Consider the following 16209-nt stretch of genomic DNA (forward strand, 5'->3'; position numbering starts at 1 on the left):
CAGTTGACCACCTATAATGGTCATTAGTGTGAATGGGCTGCGTCATCCAGTAAATTTGTGACAACAAATTCAAGGTATATAATTAAGTTCATTAGTAGAATCTACATTCAGCTTCTAATTGGTAAAACCCCATTATTTGCAAAACCAATCGCCATTGCATTCACTGATGCTCTGTAAAAATCAAGGCAACCTTGAAATTTAGGTGGATGATATCATCAGCCCAAAAAAGATGTCAGTGCTACATTTTTTGCATCTCACTTAAAGTCTGGGACATTGTTCTTGTCCACACAAAACGGGGGAGGGGGGAAATGCAGTATAGTTCGTATGGGAGTGGGCTTTCCAAGTCATGGAGGCAGTTCCACAGCTGTAATGCTGATGCATGCATGGAACCACCTACAGAAATGAGGGCAAAGAGGAAGCCTTTGGGTTCCATCCAGAAATCTTTGTCTAGAATAATGGATTATATCCATACTATTGCACGTGATTATCTGTTTTGTAAACAGATGGTTGCTGCTGTCAGCAATTTAGAAGGAGTGGGAAGGAACCAGTGCCTGGAACCAGTATCTCCAAATCCAAAGACATGACTAACTGACAGTTCTGGTTATTTGTTCACATGTGCATCCAAGGTTCAAAAGCATGCTGTATATGTAACCACAGGTACTGTCTATAATGCTTTTTTTCTATAGCTTGCATACATGGGAACATTCAGAAAGACAATCAATATATTAAGGTCTAATTTTGAGTATGAATTCAAGCACATACATGCAAAGACATTTAAAAAATTCTTTGGATTTTTGCCCTCAAAGTATTAAGTATGGGTCCTTATTGTACTGTACTAGGAATATTTAAAACACTAATTTACAAGTAGTTATTGTTGGTTATTGGTTTACTGCTGTTTAATACTTTAGTAAAAGAAAAAAGGTGAAATTAGTTTTGTGCCGATTTATTCAAAAAGGGTCAAATCAGGAATAATCATATTGTTTGCCTTTCTGTTTGATGGAACCGATACTGAAAAATAAGGTGTACTATTGAACAAAACACCACCAGAACCTTGGAGATAAATGAATGGCAGAATAAATAATTTATGCTAATGAAATTACTGCAATTAGTAGTTCTACAATGACCCTTTTAGAAACCACAGCTGTTAATGTCAGGAAGTGCTGTCACTGCTGACCTTATCATAAGAGAAAGTGACAAATTGAGAATGCAGGGAAGACCAATCATCAAAGAGGTCTGCTCTGAACGATTAGAGTTTTCTGAAAAACAGTGTGAATTACAACCAGCTGCTCTCTGGCTCAGCAGGCCTCCCATGCTGTGCCATTTTGTTAAGCTTGATAACAATAGTTATTTTGCCCCATTGGGACAAGTTGTCTCAGGCCATTTCCAGCTCTCCCGGAACCCACTTCTGCCCTTGCTGATTTACAAATGAAACTGCTGTTACCAAAGGCTTTTCAGGGCTGCTTCGTAAAGGTCTCATAAGAATCATGGCTGGGCAAAAGCCAGTCACTCTGTAAGAAAGTTCCCTTGGCTAATTATGTGTGAGTGAGGGGGAGAGAGAATGATGGGAGGAGTCATTTAGCAACGTAAGCTCTAAAATGGATTATGGTCCTTGTCCAAAAAAAAACTTATCTGAATATGTATGAACTATTTCCTTGGGGAAGTGGTCTGTTCACTTCCAAGTAAACTGTATTTCATACTGTTGTTCTGTATTTCATTCCTGTTACTCTTTGGTAAAGGCAGCTTCTGTTAAAGAAGCTGTGCTCAAAGATAAGTTTTGTTTTGGAGACAAATTGTAAGTCTGTCTAAATGAACCTCTTTGTAATATTAATTACGTTGGCTTGAAACGTTTAGCTGTATCAACAACCACTCATGAGTAATTTTCCAGAAGATCTCTAAGCATTATTGACAACGCTTTGGTAAATTATGTGTGACTTTCCTAAGACTTGCTGTAGCTCATTTAATTCATATTAATTGATTTTTAAGTTTCCCTTGATTAATTGAACTGGGTACATCTTGTACTGAATGCAATAAATAATCATTAAAATGAGGGAGATGTGATTCCACAAATTAGAAAGTTAAGTATGGTAGAAGTCATAGAGGACACGATGGAAATGGGTTACACTGATAGTGCAGCATTTTAGAATGTGTGTGTGCACGCGCGAAAGACGAAAGTCAACAGGTACTTTTAAATGTTCACGTGTATATTATATGCACGTATATGTCCTATATATCAGTAATATTACAGCTATTCTCTCAATCAATTATATGGAATATAATATAAACATTTCTTCTGGGGAAGGGAACTCTGTTAGTGCTGATAGGGTTAAGCTATTAAGGGCCCAGTCCTATCCAACTTTCCTGTGCTGGTGCAGCCACAATGCAGCCCTGAGAAGGCCTGGAGAAGGCCTCTTTGACTGCTACCCTACTGCAGGATGCAGCATATGCCTCAATGGCACGGCTGCACCACTGTTGGAAAGTTGGATAGAATTTTTCCCTAAGGATTCTCAAGTCTTTCTCTTAACACTTCCTTGGAGCCCTGACAACTTATGCTTAGCTGCAGTGCCATATGTGCTCTTTTTCTTACTCTGATCCTGAAAAAGTGGGGGAAAACATAGGGCACAGTCCTAACCAGGTCTACTCAAAATCCTATTTTGTTCAATGGAGCTTACTCTCAGGAAAGTGTAGTTAGGATTGCAGCTATAGTCAATTATACATTGCTGATAATGTCAAATTCCTAGCAAGTTGAGGCCCACCGGGGCTTTCCCAACTTAGCTGAAGAGCAAATGGTGTACCAGTGGCAATATCAAAATGGTATCCCTTGCAACTCAAACATGTGCAGAGATTCAGTGGTTTATCTGGCAGTTGCTTGTATACAATGTCAATTGAATTTTTAACGTTTGAGACTGAGCCCGTCTTAACATTTTCAGCCACAGTTTCATGACTCCATTTGCCAGTTCATGGCCTATGCTCATACCAGTGTAAATGAGATGAATGCAAAATTTCGGCAGAATGAGAGACGGTACAACTATACAACTCCTAAAAGCTTTCTGGAGCAAATCATGCTCTATAAGAATCTTCTGGAGAAGAAAGTCCAGAAAATGTTCCAGCACAAGGAACACCTTGTAAATGGCATCCAGAAACTAAAAACAACATCTTCTCAGGTAATAATCACAATGATAATAATAGTATTTATGTATAGCTTTTTGGATGTTCAGAGTGCTATTTAATTTGGAGTTAGAAAATCCTGGAGCTTAGAATCAATCTAATAGAAACACCATTTTTAGAAGAGAAAAGCAACACTTCTAGATAACATCTTAAAGATTAACAGATCCTTTACTAAGATGCAGCAGTACTCTTAGCTATTTTTTCTGCAACAGACTTAGAGCCCAGTTCTACGCATATATACTCAGAAGTAAGTTCCATGATAGGCAATGGGACTTACCCCCAGGTAAGTATGGATAGGATTGCAGCCCTAGGCTGTGGACCTATAAAAACCTTCCTGGGACAGAGACCATTTGAAATCAAAGGAACCTACATCTGAGTAGGTATAGGTATATGGATAGGATTACACTGTAACACAGCTACACTGTTACAGTTAGTAATGGCTATGGCATCTGAATTAATCTTCAACAGATATACTGCTTCAGACTAGTCATAATGCAGGTGTTTGTGTGTTCACATACCAAGATCATGGTAGAAAATCTGGCCGACATGTTCCTCCTTTTTTATACTGTGGTCGGTGTGTTTTTAAATACTTGAAGAAAGGGAGAAATAAATAAATCATTCATTCTTCATAAGTAAGGTGAATGGAGAAGGAAAATGTTCCTGTTCACTTATTAAACAATTAGAGAAGAGAACGCAAGTAGTTACTGGGGTCTTGTCTTATGCTTAATAGTAATTTGAAAAACCCTCTCATTGACATCCAGCGGTTGAGTGCACATCTTTTAACATCCATGTTAAATATGCTTTCCCATACATCTGTTCCAAACTAAGGCCTTTACTATTCTGTTTTAGGTGGAAGATTTAAAATACAAACTTGCTTCTCAAGAGGCAGAACTACAACTGAGAAATCAAGATGCTGAAGCTTTGATTACTAAGATAGGGCTTCAGACTGAGAAAGTGAGCAAGGAAAAGGCCATTGCTGATGCAGAGGAGCAAAAGGTCAGTGTAATTCCACAATTTAGTGTTGTTGAGCTATATTTAGCACAGAATAAACCTTTGTAGGTGAACAATTTTGAACACCTACCTCTCCAGGGAGCTTAAAATCTAAAGAATGATTATACTTACACATGTTTCAGCATTTCACACCATGATTACCACTTGACCTTTCTTTACATTATGCATTTTTCCAACCTTTTAGTTCTTTTAATGATATGAAAGAACAATAAGTACTGAGCTCACTCAAGCATATAATGGATGGGGTTCTTGAGAATCAAGGCTGTATGTAATACAGTAAAGGTCAGGGAGTCATCTCTGAGCACTTCACATTTTTAAAGGTTTTTGATTTTTTTTTCTTTTTAGTTCAATTGAACAACTCAATTGTTCTCAAAGTCCATTCCACCGACTTGGAACTTCGCTTCCAAATTTTTGCATTCTGTGATGTACTGTACTTTCTGTCTAAGCTTCAACATTAGCCATTCAGATGGGAACCTCTCCTCCTTCATACTTCATTTCATAAGGAAATAATTTATATCCAGCTTTACCAAGGAAGGGTACCAAGGAAGTATATTTCTTTAAACCTAAAGATAGACACAAACTGAGTGTGCTTTAACAGTAAATTTCATTGTAAGTATGGAACTGAGGCTCTCCCACAACAAAACATTGTCATGGCAAGAAAATAATTGCAAAGATTATTCTGATTTCACAGCACTTCAGACAGTGCCAGACTTGAACTCTGCAATGTTCAAGACAAAATTTTTAAGTGCTATCCTCTTCCTCTTCTTGTTCCTCTTACTGTCCTACAACCTGCCTATTTCTGTTGTCCTCAACTTTGTTACAGCTTCCAGTTCTGTCAGCTGCATCCAATACTCACTCTTCTGAAGTCTCACTGTCTTCCTGTAACCTGGATTCTGATGGATTGCTGCTGTTTGCCCATCACCCCTAGTCTTCTAAACTGTCATCTTCTCCTCTTGTTGCTATTGACCTTTTGTCAGGCTTTTCTTTGCCCCTCCATACTATAAGGGCATCTGTCATTTTCCATTCTGTGTATCGTTGCTTTTCTAGTAAAGAAATACACCTTTCAAGTTCTGTATGGAGTAAACCTGCTTTGATCCTCAACAAAGTGCTGTCATAGCCAGCTGCCACTGTTTCCTGCTTCCAATCAGCAAATAAGTCCCAGCACTGACCTTTTTTTAGTGAAAAATGTCTGTGTTGCAGTTTTCCTGTGGCTTACTTATGCTCTACTCAAGCCATTTCTGCTGCTGTGATATCTCCACCAAAAACTGAATGTGGATATGAGTGTAGATGTATTCTAGTTTCAGGAAGCAACATTGGCTGTACTTTCTACTAGCTATCCAGGTAGCATATGTTCTCTTTGCTCTGGTTAATGCATTAAAGGCTACATCCTGATGACTGATTTTTAAAGGCTAACGAGAACTGTGCAGTGCCTGAGCTACTAGCACAAGCACTAGCTTAGGAAATCTTCCACGTCTTGGGAACAGTTAGAGTTTTAGGGTGCAGTCCTAACCAACTTTCCAGCACTAGCATAGCTGTGCCAGTGGTGCATGTGCTGCATCCTACAGTCAGGGGATAGTCATGGAGGCCTCCTCAAGTTAGGGCAATGTTTGTTCCCTTACCTCGGAGTTGCATTGCCCTTATGTCAGTGCTGGAAAGTTAGGATTGCAGCCTTAGAATTGCTGCAGTTGTCTGACCAAGCTCAGGGGACTTCCTGACCCAAGCAAGCTTACTCTAGAGCTCACCCAGCCATGAGGTCAATTGAAAATTTTGCCTAAGGCAGTGGATTGGGGTAGGCAGCAAGGTGGTGTTGATGGGGTGCTCCCAGCCTTCCCTCTAGCCAATGGAAGTAGTGTTGGCAGCAGCCCTGGATGTCACAAGTAAAGATGAGCTTTCCTCATCCGCCTTGTATGTTCATTGAGCAAGCAAGAAGAGGATAGGGGTCATCAGGCAGGCAGCAGATGGGTAGACACCATCAATGGTACCTACTTGGGTGTGCACATGTAAGGTCTGGTATGCAGCATTGGAGATGGTTGGTGGAGCTTTTCTTAGCCTAACTGGTTATAGTTAGAGCTGGAGGAGGAAAAGGTGGGGCTCTTAATAGGCTGAGGAAACAATGTGAGCTTGTGTTTTGTGTGCAGTAGATGAGGGACTACACAACTGGTGAAGGGGATTTAGCTCATGGTAAAGCACATCCATTGCATGCAGAAGGCTGCATGTTCGGTTCTTGTCATACTCAAGGAGGATTCAGAGAAACCCTGGGGAGGCACTGCCCATCAATATAGACAATAACTGAGCTAGACAGTTCAATATCCTGACTTGGTATGTTCATTTACCAGGTTCCTTAAAAGCAGTGGTGTTGCTAGGGGGTGCAAGGGGTGCAAGCTGCACCAGGTGACACGCACAGGGGTGTGTGTGTGTAGCACCACTACTGGGCAAAATTTTTAAAATCTTGTTATTTCCAAATGTTGTATATCACTTGATGTGTAATTTCATGCATGCAATTTCAAGAATGCAATGAAAGAAACCTTGTTGGAGTATCTCTGTTCTATCAAAAGCCAACCTGCGGGGGTGAGGCAATGATGCATCACCACGCCCACCGTCATGGGCATTGCCCTGCGCACTGAATGGAAGGAGGTTCATCATGGTGGTGACACGCTGGCCTCCCTCATCGGGTGATGAATCCTAGTGACGCCACTGCTTAAAAGTTGGCTTATGGAGCAGCTCTGCTTGAGTTGTCATTAGGGCCCAGGGCTTGGGAAAAAAACACGTGAAATTTTTTGATGGACTGCTTGAACAGGTACAGAAGTATTTTTTTTTACTTTTTCAACTGCAGAATTACTTCTTGAGGAAATGATTCACATTTTATAATATATTCAGTAATGAAAACTAGATGAATTTGAATTCCAAGCCAGGTACTTGCAGACTTCAGCAACATCAGTAATCAGGTCTTTTGTTATTCCCCCAACTTACACTAATTATGAACATTAATGAACCAAATTCTTTAGAATATTAAAAAGCATCCAAACTGGTACCGTTAAACTTGCACAAACAAGGCAATTTAGGCAAAAGCTCAGTTATTCTAGCAGCTCATTTTGACTATATTTTTTTTCCCCATTGCAGCACTTTTGAATTGTTCTGATGGCTTTAGGATGATTGGAGAATGCTGTTAACACATTTCAAAACACTTCATTAAGCAGTTAGCTTCAACTCATGATGTGATTATTGTGGGATAATCACTACCTTGGGACATTTTTCAGAGGCATGAGACTATTTTTCATAGCTTTAAAAAATCTCTCTCCTACTTCGCTTATTGCTGTTTTATGAATTGAAGACATCTTCATGATTAGCATTCATTTCAAGCTGCTTAAAAGGCCCACATTGTTCTATGAAGACTAATGGCCTTATTTTTGTATTAAGGAAAGGGTATGGGGGGAATGAATATCCATCTTTCAACTTATGTAGATCCGTAAATGTTTGTGCATTTGTACATACTGCAAATAATTCATTAGCGTTGGTTCTGCTTTTTGTTATTTAACCTTCTGAACTTATAGTAACTCATTCTCTATGCATCTAGCAACATCATTTGCAATATACATACCAATCATTTGCAATGTTTTATTTGTGGTGATGATTCTTAAGCAAAAGAGCCTATGCTGGAACCTCAGCATAATGCTATTCTTACAGTCATCAGATTGTTTCTTAAAGGAGTTAGATTCCTAAGTACTATTGAAGTTAATGGAAATTAAATTAGTTTCAAATTTAACTACTGTAACTGGTCTTATTGTTACAATAGTGTTTAGTCATAATGGACTGGCACAGGATGCAAACCGTATTTTTGAAGTGATAGTGTAGAACACTGGTACTCAAACCTCTTGTGAGTAAATCTCCTGAGATGAGTCTTTGCGGGGGAGGGAGGAAGGTAGTAATTCAATTCCCAGGATCATGTCGCTGCAGGGGATGGGGGCTATTTTTAACTTACATACTGCCAAGGCCTGGGGGTGTAAGGAGTCCCTTGGAACACTCTGCATGCTCCTCAAGACTTATAAAAAATGAAAGTTGTAACCATGACCCACTTCCATTTTCATCATGATTGCAACTTTCACTTTTTACAAGCCACAGGGAGCCCTGCAGAGCACTCTGGAGGAAGTCAAGAGACCTGGAGGGAGTTTACAGCACCCTATTCCTCCACCTCAGGACCTTATCCAGCCTCGCAGGGTTCTGGAACCTTCTTTCCAGCTAGCTTCTAGTCCTCAACAGGCCTTTCTCATCTGTGGTCCTCTCCTTACAGTTTATTCCCCTGGCCTTGACTGGTCCCTCTCCCCTTCCTGTTTCCACCCATCCAGCCCTGTTGTCTTCCGGGTCCTAAGTCTCCTTTTCTGGAAGGCAAGGAAGCTCCTATTGGCACTTGCCATGCCTTGCTGCTCCTCAGGTGTTTTGTTGAGCACAGGTATGATCTGCTCAGCTGGCTAATGGTCCTTCCCCTGCTCCACTTGATGCCTTTCTTGACCTGGCCCTATGCCCACTAGGCAGGCAGTTCCCTGAGTCAGATGTCCAGCCCCAGACACTATCATTTAAATATCGATATTTAAGGCAATGCCCTAAAAATTCACAAAACATTGTTTAAAAAAACTCACCCATCAATCTCTGAGCCTCATCTGTGAATCGTTCCTTTATGTTATATGGTCCGCAATAGCAACCTGGTCACAGGATTTCCTTAAACTAAGGGTTAGCAACCTTCTGCAGAAGGGCCAGACATCAGGTCCATCAATAATAAGAATGCAAGCATGTTCGATATGCATGCTCAAACCTTCCTATTAGGCCATAAAGCTAAGAAAAAAGACTCAGCATGGAGAGAGACATGCTCAGACAGAGAATGATTCTCAGAGGAAGCTTCTACCCTTGGTCTGCTTATGCTGTAAACCTTGCCAGGGCCCATGAGAGGGGGGTAAAGGGGGGAATTTGTACCTGTGTCCAGGGTCAAAAAGGGGGCCCAGGAGCCAAAGGAGGGGGCCCAGAAATTTCCTGGGATCTGACATTTTCTGATCTCAACTGGACTTGCTGACTTTGTGAGATGCTGGGTGTAGTGGTTATCTGCACAGGTGCTGGGCTTAGCCTTGGTAACATGGCAACCGGCAGGCAAACTTGCTGGTTCCCCCCCCCCCCACTCAGGCATGCCAGAGTGGGCCAGTTGCTGAGTCTTCACCCAGAGCCTGTAAACAGAGGATGTTATGAAGATGCCCAGCAGAGGACGCCCAGCAGAGGACGCCCAGCAGAGGTGTATACCGCAAAGAAAGAAGGGTTCCACTAAATCCAGGAGGGTGCCTGCATGGCTAACCAGCCAAGTTAGAGAGGCAAGTTAGAGAGGCTGTGAAGGGCAAGGAAGCTTTCTTCCGTAAATGGAAGTCTTGCCCTAATGAGGAGAATAAAAAGGAACATAAACTGTGGCAAAAGAAATGGAAGAAGGTGATACTGGAGGCCAAGAGAGACTATGAGGAACGCATGGCCAGCAACATTAAGGGGAATAATAAAAGCCTCTTCAAATATGTTAGAAGCAGGAAACCTGCCAGAGAAGCGGTTGGCCCTCTGGTTGTTGAAGGAGGGAAAGGGGAGATAAAAGGAGACTTAGAGATGGCATAGAAATTAAATGAGTTCTTTGCATCTGTCTTCACGGCAGAAGACCTCGGGCAGATACCGCTGCCCAAACGGCCCCTCCTGACCGAGGAGTTAACTCAGATAGAGGTTAAAAGAGAAGATGGTTCAGACCTCATTGATAAATTAAAGATCAATAAGTCACCGGGCCCTGATGGCATCCACCCAAGAGTTATTAAGGAATTGAAGAATGAAGTTGCAGACCTCTTGACTAAGGTATGCAACTTGTCCCTCAAAACGGCCATGGTGCCAGAAGATTGGAGGATAGCAAATGTCACGCCTATTTTTAAAAAGGGAAAGAGGGGGGACCCGGGAAACTATAGGCCGGTCAGCCTAACATCCGTACCGGGTAAGATGGTGGAATGCCTCATCAAAGATAGGATCTCAAAACACATAGACGAACAGGCCTTGCTGAGGGAGAGTCAGCATGGCTTCTGTAAGGGTAAGTCTTGCCTCACGAACCTTATAGAATTCTTTGAAAAGGTCAACAGGCATGTGGATGTGGAAGAACCCGTGGACATTATATATCTGGACTTTCAGTTTGCGTTTGACACGGTCCCTCACCAAAGACTACTGAAAAAACTCCACAGTCAGGGAATTAGAGGACAGGTCCTCAAGTGGATTGAGAACTGGTTGGAGGCCAGGAAGCAGAGAGTGGGTGTCAATGGGCAATTTTCACAATGGAGAGAGGTGAAAAGCGGTGTGCCCCAAGGATCTGTCCTGGGACCGGTGCTTTTCAACCTCTTCATAAATGACCTGGAGACAGGGTTGAGCAGTGAAGTGGCTAAGTTTGCAGACGACACCAAACTTTTCCGAGTGGTGAAGACCAGAAGTGATTGTGAGGAGCTCCAGAAGGATCTCTCCAGACTGGCAGAAAATGGCAGATGCGCTTCAATGTCAGTAAGTGTAAAGTCATGCACATTGGGGCAAAAAATCAAAACTTTAGATATAGGCTGATGGGTTCTGAGCTGTCTGTGACAGATCAGGAGAGAGATCTTGGGGTGGTGGTGGACAGGTCGATGAAAGTGTCGACCCAATGTTGGCCTCTGAGATTGCCACCAACTGCAGGATGCAGCAAACACCCTATTGGCACAGCTATGCTAGTACTAGAAAGTTGGTTAGGATTTGGGTGGTGGTTGACAGGTTGATTAAAGTGTCGACCCAATGTGCGGCGGCAGTAAAGAAGGCCAATTCTATGCTTGGGATCATTAGGAAAGGTATTAAGAACAAAACGGCTAATATTAAAATGCCATTGTACAAATCGATGGTAAGGCCACACCTGGAGTATTGTGTCCAGTTCTGGTCGCCGCATCTCAAAAAGGACATAGAGGAAATGGAAAAGGTGCAAAAGAGAGCGACTAAGATGATACGGGGCTGGGGCACCTTCCTTATGAGGAAAGGCTACGGCGTTTGGGCCTCTTCAGCCTAGAAAAGAGACGCCTGAGGGGGGACATGATTGAGACATACAAAATTATGCAGGGGATGGACAGAGTGGATAGGGAGATGCTCTTTACACTCTCACATAACACCAGAACCAGGGGACATCCACTAAAATTGAGTGTTGGGAGAGTTAGAACAGACAAAAGAAAATATTTCTTTATTTAGTGTGTGCTTGGTCTGTGGAACACCTTACCACAGGCTGTGGTGATGGCGTCTAGCCTAGACGCCTTTAAAAGGGGATTGGACAAGTTTCTGGAGGAAAAATCCATTACGGGGTAGAAGCCATGATGTGTATGCGCAACCTCCTGATTTTAGAAATGGGTTATGTCAGAATGCCAGATGCAAGGGAGGGCACCAGGATGAGGTCTCTTGTTATCTGGTGTGCTCCCTGGGGCATTTGGTGGGCCACTGTGAGATACAGGAAGCTGGACTAGATGGGCCTATGGCCTGATCCAGTGGGGCTGTTCTTATGTTCTTATGAAGAAGTGCATATCTAGGAATGTGTATTGAGGTCAAGCCAGAGCCAGCAGGTTTCTTAGCAGTGCAGATTTTAGCAACCTTCAGTAATTTTCCTTAGTGTCATCATGTGTTTTGAGAATGAATAAAAGTCTGAGGAAGCTAACCGGGAGGGCGGACTTCTCTCTCAATCTCATACTGTCCTACTTCCGGCTTAGCTCTCCCTGCATCAACCCTCTGAATGTCTGCTGTGGCTCTCATTGCTCTGACTTCTTGCTGCTCTAGTTCTAACTTTCAAACCCTCAGAGTGCTTCTGCTTTTAGCACTCTTCCTCAGGCACCAAGGTTTTAAACCCTGGGTGCTTCCCAAGCAGCATTGCGTTGCAACACTGGGCACTCAGTGACAGCTGCAGCAGCAAACCATATCTGGTGGTCTGAGGAATGCATACATGACACCCCTTAATACAGTGTCAAATCTGGGAGGAAAGTGGCCCACTACAATAGTTGTTTGGCTTGTGGATCTGCTAACCATGAAGGAGTGTATAGGAGCTCAGGAACACAGCTGCAACACTTCTAGCTGTCATCCCCTTCATATCTGTCAGTGGCGGCACAGTTAGAAAAGACTCACAGACTTTAAATATATTTTATTATTTTTATAATCCACTCTTGAATGTGTCTTCCAGTGATGCCATCCAAGGACTAATCGAGTTCACGCTTTTTTTACCTTTAGCATTGTTCTCCCAGGCCATTCACTGGTCCTGTAGTCTAGTACACTTAAAGATTGAAACCCAGAGTCTTTGTTGTAAATAGGTGGCTGCCATCCAAGCAGAAGTGTCTCATAAACAGAAAGAGTGTGAAGATGACCTGGTGAAAGCTGAACCTGCTCTAGTGGCTGCTACTGCAGCATTAAATACACTTAATAAGGTAAGCATCCAGCTGTTGCTTGTTGTTTTATGCCATGAGGTTGGTCTGGTGGCTGCATGCTTTATTATTTTCTGCAGCTCACCTGTTGTTTGTGTAATACTGTACTATGCATATTTTCTACTGCTGAATAAATAGCAATTGAGAATGACAGTTTAGACGGATTTACAACAGTTAAATTATAATTATAAATTATAATAAGGTTAATTTGTTTTAACCTTGTTGTAAGCCGCCTTGAGTCCCTCCGGGGAGAAAGGCAGGGTAGAAATGATGATGATGATGATGTTGATGATGATGATGATGATGATGATGATGATGTCCTTTGTTGTTTCATAGTTGAAATTTCTTATGTGCCTGGCTAGTTTCAACACCATTTTCCTCCCCCCTCCCCTCACCCTTTAGGAGAATCTTTCTGAACTGAAATTCTTCCCAAACCCACCACTTGTAGTGACCAACATTATGGCTTCAGTAATGGTGTTAATGGCTAATAAAGGAAAAGTACCAAAAGACCGAAGCTGGAAAGCTGCCAGACTCTTCATGGGAAAGGTATTTGCAGCTTTGGCATCGTCTACTGAGTGGTGTGGTGACCTAATTATTTTAGTACACGAGTCAAAATCAAAATAGATCATTTTAAACAGAATGCTACAGAGTCATGAGTAATTTTCAACAGTGTTTTCAAAGAGTGATGCTTGCCGTAAGCATGAGAACCATTCACCATGGGATGAAGACAGTTATGTGCAATTTTCTTCTGTTGGGCAGCTTCCCAGATGAATGGAAAAAGACAAGTCACAGGCTAACAACATATTATATACAAACAAATGCAGTGGGATTTTTATTTTTTCTACTAAACAAAAGCCATTTGAGGAATCTGATGTGGAGAATTGCCTGGGAGGTCCTTAATGCACATATGAAGCTGCTTATCAGACTGTGGGTCCATTTAGCTCAGTATTGTCTACTCTGGGAGTTTTGCGTTGCCTGAAGATGCCAGGGATTGGGCCTGTGCTCTCCTAATGAGTGATGGCCTCTCTAGCTTTCTTCATTCCAAAACCATCCTCTCCAAGTTGCTTTTCTTAAAAAGAGAAATGGTGCTAGGGCTCTGTAACGCACAGTTTCATGTAAGATGTTGTTAGTACCCCATTGGGAGAGCATGCATATATTCATGGGAGGGATGGTATGCCCTTGTTGGACATGACCCAAGAGTATGGAGAAAGAAAGAGCAAACCCCCTTGCTTCCCTTTCAGTGTTTGAAGTTTCTGTATCCGTGATTTTCAACCTTTTTCATACCAGTGTACACTGACAAGATGCTAAAATTGTCAAGGCAAACCATCAGTTTCTGGACCATTGACAAGGCACGCCATGCTTTTGGTGGGGGACTCGCATCCCCCAATGGACCTACGAATAAACGACCCTCCTCCAAACCCCCATGGCACTCCTCCAGACCATTTGCGGCACACCAGTGTGCCATGGCACAGTGGTTGAAAATGGCTGTACTAGATTGACATGTGTAAATTATTTGCTTTTTAGACTTGTACTTTACATCATACTTTGCTAGTGTAATGCCCTGCCTGCAAAGGTCTGGCTGCCATTATTCTGTGTTCTTCAGGAGACTTCGATTTTTCATTCAACTTTTGGAGTGGAATGATGTCTACAGTGATGGTGGGGATATTTAGTTTGCCATTCAATTGTGAATTTTGGATTTGTTAATGCTGCCTTTTATGCATTTTTATTTTATATTTATTTCAGCTTACTTCTTATAAGCTGTCGTGGGTTGCCTTAGAGCCAAGAAAACTGGGGGGGGGGGGAATTCTTTAAAATAAATACATTGTATGTTGTTTTCAAAACATGAGCTCATCCTTTGTTTGAAGTCTATACTTCTTGAACTAAAATGTTTAACAAAAATAGGTCGAGGTACATTAAGTCCCTTCTTCTTCCAGGTTGATGAATTCTTACAAGCTTTAATTAACTATGATAAGGAGCATATCCCAGAGAATTGCCTGAAAGTGGTCAAGGAACATTACTTGAAAGATGCTGGATTCAACCCAAGCCTGGTTCGCACAAAGTCGTTTGCAGCAGCTGGTCTCTGTGCCTGGGTTATCAATATAGTAAAATTCTATGAGGTACTGAATGTGGTTTGTTCCAGTTGGAGTATTAAATGGGCATGATGGTGTGTACCACTTGGTGTACAGGTGTGCGCCACTTAACAACGGGGATATGTTCTCCTATCCATGTTGTTATGCGATTAGGTTGTTAAGCGAGCATTCAGCCGATTCTAGTGCCTTTGTTGTCTAAACAGACATTCCCTGCCAGACACTTGCTGGCTGTGCAGGCTACTGGAGACTGATTGCCTCTTCTTTGCATTAAGAGCTTCTTCGTTGTGTAAACAGGCACTCTGCTGCAAGCAATGGGAGACCTCATTAAGAGCTTCTTTGTTGTACTTTGACTACCATCATAAATGTGGTCCATCATTAAGCAGACAGTTTTTAAGCAGCTCACACTTGTATTTAGTGACTGATCATTATAGAAAAATATTTTCAGTAAAGATGGAATAGTAAGTTGTATGTACATAGATGGAGGTTGCACTAGGCTAAATGTTTTTACTTTTGTCATATGAGAGCGTAGAACACTCTAACCTCTCTAAATCAAGGCCTGCTAGATTGGGCAACTGCCCTGGAACCCCAGAAGGACACACTGCTGACCCCTGAGACCATATCTGTTCCCATAGCCTTTACGGTGGTGTCAGTGGAGAGATTCTTTCAGAGCCCAGCTGGGTAAGAGGGGGCTTGGGAAGGGTCAAGGGTCAATTTGCCAAGGGTCCCTGAAGCCTGCAGCCAGCCTTGCTCTAAATTGCTCTTGCTCTCTTGCTTGAGAGCAGGAGTATTGTAGTGGCTAAGACCCAGAGCTGTAAGTCCTTAGTTCAACACTCCCCTTAGGAATGAGCTCACTAGATAGCCTTAAGCAAACCACTGATAAAAGCACTTAGCTTTGTGTAGCATTGAAAGTGTAGAAAAAAAACTTCATATGCATTATCTAGTTACCCTTACTGATGCGATCCTGGAGATCGTGTCGCTACCTTCCCCCTACCACCACTGCCTTCCCCGCTCCCACACAGGCACTTACTACGGTCCTCAAACTCCCTGAGACTTTGAGAACTGTAACTGTAGGATAAGAACATAAGAACAGCCCCACTGGATCAGGCCATAGGCCCATCCAGTCCAGCTTCCTGTATCTCACAGTGGACCACCAAATGCCCCAGGGAGCACACCAGATAACAAGAGACTCATGTTTTGGTGCCTCTCCTGCATCTGGCATTCTGACATAGCCCATTTCTAAAATCAGGAGATTGCACATACACATCATGGCTTGTAACCCGTAATGGAATTTTCCTCCAGAAACTTGTCCAATCCCCTTTTAAAGGCATCCAGGCCAGATGCCGTTACCACATCCTGTGGCAAGGAGTTCCACAGACCAACCACATGCTGAGTAAAGAAATATTTTCTTTTGTCTGTCCTAACTCTCCCAACACTCAATTTTAGTGGGTGACCCCTGGTTCTGGTGTTATGTGAGAGTG

The 16209-nt window shown here is 42.4% G+C and overlaps 1 protein-coding gene across 1 annotated transcript in view; it reads left to right on the forward strand.

Moving 5' to 3' along the window:
* The window catches only part of DNAH11 (dynein axonemal heavy chain 11), a 189915-nt gene that overhangs the window by 115823 nt on the left and 57883 nt on the right, over window positions 1–16209 (forward strand). The window contains exons 56-60 of the mRNA XM_066631428.1: window positions 2928–3161; window positions 4015–4161; window positions 12531–12644; window positions 13044–13187; window positions 14576–14758. Of these exons, the coding sequence (XP_066487525.1) occupies window positions 2928–3161; window positions 4015–4161; window positions 12531–12644; window positions 13044–13187; window positions 14576–14758 (822 nt within the window). The remainder of the gene's footprint in view (window positions 1–2927; window positions 3162–4014; window positions 4162–12530; window positions 12645–13043; window positions 13188–14575; window positions 14759–16209) is intronic.

This window comes from Tiliqua scincoides, chromosome 5, assembly GCF_035046505.1.
Source record: "Tiliqua scincoides isolate rTilSci1 chromosome 5, rTilSci1.hap2, whole genome shotgun sequence".
Classification (NCBI taxonomy): domain Eukaryota; kingdom Metazoa; phylum Chordata; class Lepidosauria; order Squamata; family Scincidae; genus Tiliqua; species Tiliqua scincoides.